Below are 11861 nucleotides of genomic sequence, written 5' to 3'. Positions count from 1 at the left end.
TCTTGCCCGCATGCAGTAAGACTGAATCCTGGCACAGTGTTGCCATGGTAACCAGTTTGCATAATGGTACAAATCCAGGTGGAGTCTTTACCCCACTGAGCTGCGGCTGTTCAGAGATCACAGTCAAATCCTGTAAAAGTCAGAGCATCCACATCAGCCTGTACCTCACCATCCAGTGTCTCCCTGTTCGGGTGCGAAGCGAGCACCAGAAGGGTTCAATGCAGCAACACAGTAACATCAGGACATTGCTGATTAATGACAGCGCATCTCTCGCTGTGATACTGACTCAGACTCTCCTGTCCTGTTTACATAGAATTCATGCTCATTGTCGCGCCCAGAAACTTTTTTGCATAGAGCTTGATATGTTCCCAGTCTCCAGATGAAGGGTAATATTTGACGATGCGCTGCAGTGAGTGCGGCCTGGGGAGAGATGGTCAGGACACACCGACCTGATATCCCCACTAATCAGTATGAGATACCTGGGAGTGAGTTACGGGCTGGGATTTAATTCAGGAATTTATACGGAAATTCGGGAGCGAAAGATTAGCTGACTGAGTGAGCACAGTTGTTGGATTCATTCTGAACTGTACCGCAGGGAGACTGAGGTCGAATTTCTGCAAGATTTTTCCAATTTCCCGCTGCAACTTAAAACAGAATTTGCCAATTGCATCTTTTCTCCAGGTTTCCAATATTTGTGGATAGGGGTCCGGGAAACCCCGGTGGTGGGAACCTGACTCTATCACATCGACTGGAGAGAGAGTCCAACACGGTCCCCAAATGGATCAAAATTAAGGTTTCAAGTCCAGATGACTTGACGGACTCCAGACGTTAACCCTGTTTCTCTCTCCACAGATGCTGCCAGACCTGTTGGGTTTTTCCAGCATTTTCTGTTTTTGTTTCAGATTTCCAGCATCCGCAGTATTTTGCTTTTATCCCCGAATGGATCACGTGGATTGAATTTTTAGGTTTATTTAGGAATGATAAAAGCGAGTTACAATTTTCCAGGTACACATTCACTCACCTTTACACATCCTGCCTTGTTCAGACGGAAGGTGCGGGTCCCTGCAATGTAGACACAAGGCTGCAGGTATGTGCCTTGAATGTGTTTGACTCACTATCCTGACAGAGTCGTGCAGGTTAACTGTGAAATATCCGAGGATTTCTTCTGCAATTCTGCCCCCGTGGTGATTTTGACTTTCGGGAGTATAATTAGGTCAGATTAATCAGGGGCCTGTTCATCCCCATTCACTTGGTGGAAAACGGGAAGAGGTGTATTACCGGCGGCTGCACCGACAGCGCCCGTTTTACGCTCCCGTTCAGTGTTAAAATGACCCCCTCCCTTTTCCCTGTCTCAAAGCTGAGTTGAATATATATTTAATTCCGCTGTGATGTGTTAATTGGTTTTCAGAGAAGGGTGCAGCCAGTTTCCAAATGGGGGGAATTGAAGTAAGCGAGTTGGGATGAGTTCACTGAGCTGGTGTTAATCCCACCTCGTTATCAGGGGTTCTGCTCCCTCCCGGGTTTCGCTGCGATTGTCACGTTACCCAACTGCTCAGATATCACCTGTGTTACTGCGGATATCAGCCTTATGGCGTCAACCAGGACACTCTCTCCCCTGAGACAGAAGATCATGGAATTCACACTGGAGTACGGGTTAAACCCATAATCCAGACTGACATAAATGCAGTGCAGTCCTGAGGGAATGCTGCACTGCCGAGGTGCCGATTTTTGGGATGAGATACGGAACCAATGTCTATCCTCAGGTAGATATAAAATATCCCATAGACACGATTTTGAAAAAGAGTAGTGATCTGACCAATATTTATTCCTCAATCACACCTAAAGTTCCATTATCTAATACTTGTCTCCTTGCTGTTTCTGAGATCTTGCTGTGCACAACTCGGCTGCTGTCCTTCCTACATTTGAGCAATGACTACACTTCAGAAGTATTTTATGAGCTGTCAAGCACCTTGGGACTTCCAGAGGCTGTGAAAGGCGCTTTAGAAATGTAAATTATTTCTTTTCTTAACATTCTGAGGAGTTCAGACCATCCAGTGGACACTTGGCATCAAATAGTTCTTTTCCTTTTGATTCGTGGCGACCAGCAAAAACCACTATACAGAAACGGACATGGTTTCGCTGCACCCCGTGGGGGTGGGTGGGGGGGTGGGAGGGGAGGGGGGTGCTGTGGCATTGGTGTGATGGAGTTCTACTCATCTCCAGAGATATCAGGTCCAGTCTAACAAAAAAAGAAACATTACCCCCAAACATTCCACGGTAGAAAAAAATGTGAAACCCTTGGGCCTTAGGATTCTTTAAAAAAAAATAATTCTCAGGATGTGACGTCGCTGACAATCCAACATTTATGTCCCATCCCTAATTGCAATTGTAAAGGTGGTGGTGAGCTACCTTCCTGCAGTCCGTGCGGGTGAAGGTACCCCCGCAGTGCTGTTGGGAAAGGGGTTCCAGATTTTGTCCCAGTGACAAAGAAGGAACGGCGATATATTTCCAAGTCGGAATGGTGTGTGATTTGGAGTGGGGCAGTGACCCAGTGAGGATGAAGGAAAACCAACATCTGCCCACGTTAAAAAAAAAATCCATAACATCAGTCAGAGGCTTCAGTTGGTTAATAGAACACTTAATAACACATAGGAGTTTCACAAGCAGCTAAAACATTCTTTCCACCATATTGAGATGAAATGTTTGAAGAAAATGCGAGCATATTTTAGTGGGCTAAAGCCTGTAACTGTGTTACAGAGGTCTCAAATGACCTATTCCTGATGAGAGATGGAGGTATTAAGCTCTATTCATACATCTTTTGCCTGCTCTGTGATGTTAATGGCTTGTATCAATTTACCCACTTTACCTAACGATCTAGAGTTACTCCCAGGAGCATTAAGAAGATCACGTAACAAGGTTTAATTTTTTACAGCATGATGATATGGGTGAAACTTTAACCTTGCAGTTGGCTTTTCTGAAAAAAAGTTACCAAACTGATTTTGTGCAAAAGGCCTAATGGGAACTCACCTACAAGTTCACATGTTACAATAGCAGAGACTTGGTAGGCAGTTACTTAATTGGGAGTTAACACATGGTGAAGGGAAAGGAAAGTTAAAAACAAGATTAAAAACAGCATCTGGAACATTTTCCTACATTCACACATACACTGGCTGGGATGTGACAATATCTTTGACGTTCCCTCTGGTGCAAAAATGAAGGTTAAAGGATTACTGCGACTAAACTTTTAACCCTTAAATTGCCAGCTGATGAGGGGAGAAGCTTTGATTCCACCCGCCTGGACTGACCCCATTTGTTTTCAGTTTATGATCTGCGAAACGGAAACAAACGCTAATATTACGGTGAAGTGGAACTGAAACAAAATCATGACCCGTGATCAGTGCGAAAGAGGAAGAATAACAAATGAGAGACTTTCTTGTGTCTTTCCTGTAGAATGCAAGATGAAAAGCTTCAACATTTCTCTTTTTTCAGCAATGCTTCATTTTAACTGGATGACCCTAGCAACACATCCTTAAACCCTATTTTCTCTCTGTATAACCACCTGACATTGCTCATGTCACTTCAGTGATCACCCATAACCTCAGGTCTCGCTCTCACATGTTATTCTTATCCTTTGACATTAGTCACAGGTCACAAAATGTCACAGTAATAAAGCAGCAAATGAATTCCTGTTGCGTTATTCGGCACAAATTTAAAAAGTATATTCCCTTTCTGGAATCCATTCTCGAATTTCCTTGCTTTAATTACTTTTGCACCGCCCTTCTCTTTCGATGATTGCCACCACCCATGTGAGAAAATGCTTTCATAGAATGGTGGGAAATGATCCACAACATCTTACAAAACAAGGAGTGAATTTAGCAAATTAATATTTTATAAATAATTGGATAACTCTGGGCTGAAATACTTTTACCATATAATAACAGTTTGCATTTAAATAGCACCTTTAAATTAGTAAAATGTGCCAAGGAAGTTCACAGGAGATTAACAAAATATGATACTGAACCATATAAATTATACAGGTCAAAGAGGTAGGTTTTAAGGAGTGTCTTAAAGGGGAAGAGAGATGTGGGAGGGTTTAGGGAGGGAATTCCAGAATTTAGGGGCGAGGCAGCTGTAGGCACAGCTGTGGGCACAGCTGCCAACACTGGAGGGTTTAAAATTAACATTTACAAGTACATCCTGCTTTTAATCTACTTTAAATGCAAATCATATGACTGTTCATGGCCATCAGATTAAGGAACTCAAGAAACAGAGACAATTATTGTACCAGATAATTAACAATCCCCACACCTCCCACCAGCAGGCTAAAGGCAAAATACTGCGGATGCTGGAAATCTGAAATAGAAACAGAAAATGCTGGAAAAGCTCAGCAGGTCTGGTAGCATCTGTGGAGAGAGAAATAGAATTAATGTTTTGTGTCCAATAAGAAGAACCATATTGGACTCTAAACATTAATTCTGCTTCTCTCTCCACTGATGCTGCCAGACCTGAGTTTTTCCAGCACTTTCTGTTTTTATTTCTCACCTGCTGATCCCCTACCCTGAACCGTCCCTAACTTTCCTGAAAAATATTCAAGCAGTACTCTTAATCTGTCTCTAATCCACAAACTCCTGTCTCAACAGATAATTGTTCATTAAAAGTATTTGTTGTCTCTCAACATCTCCCATCCCAGTGCACCTGTTCTGGTTATATGCCATCTGTGAGGAGAACAGGTTTCCCTAATCTCAAACCTTGCTTTCCACAAGGTTAGGTAAGATTGAAATGTCCTGCTTGCATTTTTCAAACCTTTGCTTAATTTCCAGTTAAACGATACCTCATTGATACATATTTACATGCTGGGATCATATCTTTCCTCAACCAAGGACAACAAACGAGGCATCAGATAGCATGGGCAGCCCATATCCTTGGGGAAAGGGTAAATCAGATTGTGGGAAAAGATTTAAATTAGTTAGGGCATTGGGGGGGCCAAGTCAAAAAGTGTGAGAGAAATAGTGTCAGGGCATATGGGCAGGATGCAGGGATAAGGGCAGCTACCCAGATAAGGTTTATGTACATGGATGTATGAAGCATAAGAAATAAAAGCAGTGAGTTAGGCACAAAAAGTTCAACTTAAAGGGTTTCGTGACAGACCTACCTAGAAACTGACCATAATTGGGAACGAAGTACTCCAAGCTCTAGTATCTTTAGAAACGACAGGGAAATTGGGTTGGGGGAAATAGCCATATTGATGAAGGACCCAATTACAGCAGTAATAAGAAGGGATAATTGTGCACTGGAAAAAGAACAGAGGGTGTTACAGGCTGTTATTTGGTTATAATGAACTTTAAAATCAAACAGTGCTTGACTCCAAACATGGCCCAGGTAGCCTCACTTTCAGAGGGACATTGATCGGGGCAGGAATATTGACAATTGTGATGCCCCAGAAGACATTAACAAACACCAGATGACGCTTAAGCCTTGCTATATATTGTCTGACAAAGAATTGCGGAAAAGGGTGATAAAATAAACCATGATATTTACATGATATAAATGGTGATTCGTTACCTCACAGTTCCAGTATGGTGTTTTGCAGGGAATATGGATCAGGATATCAAGGCTACAGCATTGGACCCCTATTTTCCACATCATGACCCCTGCAACGTCACACCCTCCACAACTTTGATCTACCCCCATTACATTCCTGTAAATCGCACAAGCTGTTGTATATCTAAGGGTTGAATCTGCAACCAGGGAATTTCATATACATACCTTAGTATATACACCATTTATCAGTAGTCTTTAACTCACTTTAAAAATAGGATACATTGAAATGTGAAATGAATTTTAGGGTATGTGGGCTATGTAACTCCACTTATTGAAGGCCATTTATATCATTTTAATTCATTCTCAAAATGTAAAATATGACAAGGAACCTCAATGTACCACTGAAACATTAATTGCTTGTAAAGCACTTTGGCCCTGTAGTTGTGAAAGGTGCTATATAAATGCAAGTTTACTCAGTTGCTATTGCACCCAAACTCCAGAACTGCCTCATGCACTGGTCAACTCCATCCAAGTTTATCTTTTCCTGTCTAAGCTCCCTCCCCGGAAGTCACAGACCCTCAGTGGAATTCAGCTCCAGCATCCTTCTGCTAACCTCCTGCCCTAATAACCATTCTTCACATAAATCAATGTTGTGCCAATAGGTTGTCCTCCTTGGGGCGGTGGGGGGCGGGGGAAGGGGGGAGGGGGTGGTGTAGTGCAGTGGTATTATTTTCTCAGGTCCCTTGGCTGGCTTTTGTTCCCAAATAGTGACAGAGATAGGTTGAATCCAAGTCTGTGAGGGGCAGCGGTACCATTTTGTTTTAATGCATAGAATTTGGATGCTGACCTCTATTCAAGACTATATGTTGGCCTGAATCATAAACTGAAACCCCCATCTATAAATTTTTATTTAATTTATAAAGTGAATGAGCTCCCTCTCAACTTTGCATATGGATTGGATATCACTTTTATATGCAACTTGAGGCATTTGTTTCTGAGAGATCATAAATTTCAACCTGTGTGGCGATTGTAAGTTATCCTGGGGATCCTTCTAATAAGCCATTAGTTCTGATGAAGAGTCATACGGACTCGAAACGTTAACTGTATTCCTCTCCGCAGTCAGACCTGCTGAGTTTTTCCAGGTAATTTTGTTTTTGTTTCAGATTTCCGGCAGCCGTGGTATTTTGCTTTTACATTAATTTGAGTGCTTATGTTCTAATCCGATGTTACCCAATAGAACTTGCTGACTCGACACAGGTGTGGCTATGGTGACACTGTTAGCTGCGTGCAATATTTGTAGAAAACACCTTGTATGCAATACAGGTAAATGTAATTCAGTTGGATATTTACTTAACCATCTGAGTCAGAAGGTTGTGGTTTCAAGTCCTGCCCCAGGGATTTAAGCCGGTAAAATAAGCTGATACTTCAATTAGGGGTGAGCAACAAATGCTGGCCCTACCAGCAATGCTCACATCCCATGAAAGAATGTTTAAAAAAAAAAAAGTGCTCAAGGAGTGCTGCACTGTTGGACACATCTTGCTTTGGAGAAGATATTAAAACTGAGGCCCTGTCTGCCCTTTCAAGTGAACCCAAAATATCCCATTGCAGTATTTCAAAGAGATGCTGGGAGTTCTACCTGACGCCGATATTTATCCCTCATCCAGCATCACTGAAACAGGTGATCTGGTCATCACCACATTGCTTTTGGTGCAAGCTTGTAGTATGCAAATTGGCTGTGGGTTTGCTACATTACAACAGCGACTAGCTCCAGAATGACTTCTATCCAGCTTCACCTGCTTCACCCCCCGCTTAAACAATACAATTGTCATCACATTTTCCAGAGTGCTTACCCTGGTCCAGCCATTATCACATTCTGCTTTCCACGCTTAATGTCACCATTAGCACCTCCTTTAGCCAGTACCACTACTATTAAAATAAAAGCAAAATACTGCAGATGCTGGAAATCTGAAACAAAAACAAAAATACCTGGAAAAACTCAGCAAGTCTGACAGCACCTGCGGAGAGGAACACAGTTTATGTTTCGAGTCTGTATGTTTCTTCATCAGATCTAAGGAAATAGAGAAATGAGGTGAAATATAAGCTGGTAGAGGGGAGTGGGACAGGTAGAACTAGATAGGGGGCCAGTGATAGGTGGAGGCCAAGAAGAGATTGCCAAAGATGTCATAGACAAAAGGACAAAGGGGTGATATTATCTAAGGAATGTTCTAATGGGGACATTAAGGGTAGCAAGCAGGTCAAGCTAGTGGCAGATGGCCCTAGTGGGGGTGGGGTGGGGGGAAGGGATTGAAACGGGCTAAAAGGTGGAGATAAAACAATAGATCAAAATCAATTTAAAAATAGGTGGGAAAAGAAAAATATATTTTGTTAAAAATTATAAATTATTGGAAAAAGGGGGATTGGAAAGGGGGTGGGGATGGAGGAGAGTTCATGATCTGAAATTGTTGAACTCAATATTAAGTCCAGAAGGCTGTAAAGTGCCTAGTCAGAAGATGAGGTGCTGTTCCTCCAGTTCACTGGGACATTGCAGCAGGCCAAGGACGGACATATGGGCATGAGAGTAGGGTGGTGTGTTGAAATTGCAAGTGACTGGGAGGTCTGGGTAATGCTTGCGGACAGACCGAAGGTGTTCTGCAAAGCGGTCACCCAGTCTGCGTTTGGTCTCTCCAATGTATTGGAAACCACATTGGGAACAGCGAATGCAATAGATTAAATTGAGGGTAGTGCAAGTGAAATGCTGCTTCACTTGAAAGGAGTGTTTGGGCGCTTGGATGGTGAGGAGGTCGGGGGGGGGGGAAGTAAAGGGGCAGGTGTTGCACCTTCTGCGGTTGCATGGGAAGGTACCGTGGGAGGGGGTTGAGGTGTAGGGGGTGATGGAGGAGTGGACCAGGGTGTCCCGGAGGGAATGATCCCTGCGGAATGCCACCGGGGGGTGGGGGGGGGGGGGGGGGGTGCTGTGTTTGGTGGTGGCATCATGCTGGAGTTGGCAGAAATGGCAGAGGATGATCCTTTGAACGCGGAGGCTGGTGGGGTGATAAGTGAGGACAAGGGGGACCCTATCATGGTTCTGGGAGGGAGAGAAAGGTGTGAGGGTGGACGCGCAGGAGATAGGCTAGACACGGTTGAGGGCCCTGTCAACCACCGTGGGTGGAAAACCTCCGTTAAGGAAGAAACCCTTTAACAACCCTTTGACCTTTTGTTTATGACATCTTTTGCAATCTCTCCTTTGCCTCCACCTATTGCTTGCCTTCTATCCAGCTTCACCTGTTCCACCCCCCTTAAATAGTATATATTTCACCACATTTCTACTTCCCTTTAGCTCTGAAGAAGTCATATGGACTCAAAACATTAACTCTGTTTCTCTCTCCACAGATGCTGTTAGACCTGCTGAGTTTTCCAGCATTTTTTGTTCTTGTTTCAGATTTCCAGCATCTGCAGTATTTTGCTTTTACCACAATGACTTTATTAGCTGTAAAGTGCTAAGGACAGGAAAAGATTTTAAATAAATGCAAGTCTTTTGTAGAAACATCTACCACCATTCAGTCGCCAAGTAAAACACATACTCTGATGTTTGTTTTATCATCTTACCAAGAAGCCCTAGTAGAGGGTCAAAGTTCACTTACATACCACAGTGTAAATATTAATATTGAGATCATAAGACCAACAGTGTCTTTTATTCACTCTTGATGTACTAAATCAGAAATGCAATGAACCACAGCTGGATTCCCAATCAGCCACATTTAGCTAACTTATTCAGTTAACATTGGCACAAACTACAGAATGTCTTGGGAACAAGGGATAAAAGAGAAACACTGCCACTTCCCTCTGACAGCACCTCAGTTTAACAGGATAATCTCAGAGATAAAAAAAAACAAAAAACAAAAAAAAATTAAAATCAGGGTCGATCAGATGGAAGGGATCTGTGGCTGAATTACTCAATAGCCAGTAATCATTTTCCCTTGAAAATGGGCGATAACATTTGTCATTCAGCCTTTATACAGCAGGGACTCTCCTGACGTACAACCACCTGGTGCTCCCCACTCCTAGGCTTGTTAACCGATGTCTGGGAAGCTGTCCAGCTTTTTCGAAAGCCAGGTCAGACGCTGGGGCTTCCCGTGCATTCTATCCTGATAATCTGCCCAATCTTGACAGCATTCTATTCTCAGGTCCAGGAATGACCCAATAACATCCATACACTTTATACTAATATCTAGATTTGCTGTGAAACTTCCTGCAAGCTATGGTTTTTCTCTCTCATACACGCAGCACCTGAACCTGGTCTGGATTTCTGCTGGATCTCTGTGATCAAGCCCAGTGGTTTAGGACGGCCGTATAGCCCAGTGGTTTAGGACGGCCGTATAGCCCAGTGGTTTAGGGTGGCTATATAGCGCCTTTAACAGAGCAAAATGTCCCAAGACGCTTCACAGGAGAGCCAAACAAAATCTGACACCGAGTCATAGTCAATTAAGATCATTTAATTCAAATCAGAGTTTAAGGGATCTTTTTCCAATCATATTCTGCCAATCCGTAAGTTTCCCATGAAAATCAGAGCCCCTGATTACACTCTACACTCGGCTGGTGCACGGGCAAAATCCAATGCCCTGTGACCCAATATTTTTTCTCTTAACATTCATTGTTTACTAAACACAATGCACTCAACACAATTCAATGTCCTTTTTACATGTAAAACCATGTCGTCGGGTTCCTTTTTACGGCGTTACACCCTTTTGCATCAATCCTCGCGATTTATATTCACGCACAACCTGTGGGATTTTCTCTCACACAATGTTTGGTTGAAATACTCAGTCATGATGGGTGCAGCATGAAATATCTTCCTTTCACTCGAGCTCCTTCACACCGTTCTCCACCAACAATAACACCCCCCCGTCTCCTACTCCTACTAAAGGGCCGAATGGCCTACTCCTAAATCCTATGTTCCTATTTGTTTCCCTACAAGTCTTCACTTTCAGTCCGTCCAGAAAACAGCGGCGGAACATTCATTTCGCAATCAGACGCTGATCACCTTCGGAAATCCAGGGCTTTTAGAGCCCAAATAAATTGTACAGCCAAACTCTAAACAACTGAAAACAGACCACCCTGGTCTCTCTTTTTTTTAAGAAAAAAAAACTGAAATATCATAACAAAAATCTGCTTCTTCTGAATTGAAATGGATTCCAGAGGTTCACCTTTAAATATTGGGGCGGGATTTATAACCCTTGGATGAGCAGGTTGCAGACATTGAGCCTGTAAACGGGTTTTGCCGGTTAACCCCTTTATGTCGGTTGTCGGCGTCGCTCATTCTGGGCTGTGTCGGGCTTTCAGAAATCCTCTCATTCAGAATTGTCACTTCTTTCACCGAGGGAGATGCGGGGTCCGCTCAGGGCTGCGGTGCGGGGTCCGCTCAGGGCTGCGGTGCGCCGGCGTTCCCCGAATCGCTAAAGAAGCCCGGGTTTTCCGACAGACACGATCTCACCTTCTTCTTCTCTTTGAACCTCCCGGAGTTGGACACCCTGACGTGTCTGCCCTTGGTGGTTTTGTCCACGATTTTCTCCAGCCGGGCTTCCAGCTCCGAGTCAGCTCTGCACTGGGTCTCCCTCTCACCGCACTCCTTGCTGTCGGTATTGCTCCGGTCCACCGGGATCTCGTACAAAACTTTGGGGCTGTTCTTTCTCTTGCGCAGGAAGGTGAATTTCCACCAACTCTGAGCGGAATTGTCATCCATGGCACCCCCACCACCAGCACCACCAATACCCCGAGATCTCACAGTTCCGGAGAATCAGTTACAATCCGATGCCGAGTAGAGGAAACCTCACTCCTGGGATTCGGCTCAGGGTTGCTGCTGGCTTCGAATCGAAATGGATATTCCAGAGGTTCACCTTTAAACTGGGGTGGGATTTAACCCTGCGAGCAGATGATTGCAAGACATTAATCCTGCCAACAGATTGCTGGTTAACCCTTTAAGCAAATTGCAGCAATTAACACTTCAAATGGACTGCACGAGTTCACTAAGTGGGATCGCCTTTCCCCTGGGGATGAGTTCCTGAGGCGAGAGCCCGGTTAAATGGGGAATGGGCGAGTTTGCTGGGCCTCGGGGTCGCTCCAATTCTCTCCACTTTCTGGTTGAAGCCTCTCTCAGCTTGAACTCTCCCGACTCCAGTCCCCCCCACCTTCTGTGTCCGTTCACCTGCGCGTCCCAGAGCCTTTCTCTGCTCGTGTGTCAGTGTCTCTCTCTCTCTCTCTCTCCAGCAGGTGTAAGTGACTCCCTCACCTGTCAATGTATAAATGAAACCGAGCCCACTCCG

General features: G+C 44.1%; 1 protein-coding gene across 1 annotated transcript; it reads right to left on the bottom strand.

The window, feature by feature from the left end:
- Window positions 1-10960: 10960 nt before the first annotated feature.
- Window positions 10961-11290, bottom strand: LOC144667729 (proline-rich protein 15-like protein). The gene has a single exon (XM_078529185.1). It carries the CDS (start codon window positions 11279-11281, stop codon window positions 10961-10963), a length of 321 nt encoding a protein of 106 aa, XP_078385311.1. The 5' UTR covers window positions 11282-11290.
- Between the last annotated feature and the right edge of the window lie 571 nt (window positions 11291-11861).

The sequence above is a fragment of the Cetorhinus maximus genome, chromosome 25, assembly GCF_964194155.1.
Source record: "Cetorhinus maximus chromosome 25, sCetMax3.hap1.1, whole genome shotgun sequence".
Taxonomy (NCBI): Eukaryota; Metazoa; Chordata; class Chondrichthyes; order Lamniformes; family Cetorhinidae; genus Cetorhinus; species Cetorhinus maximus.
This window is presented reverse-complemented; position numbering and strand designations above follow the sequence as displayed.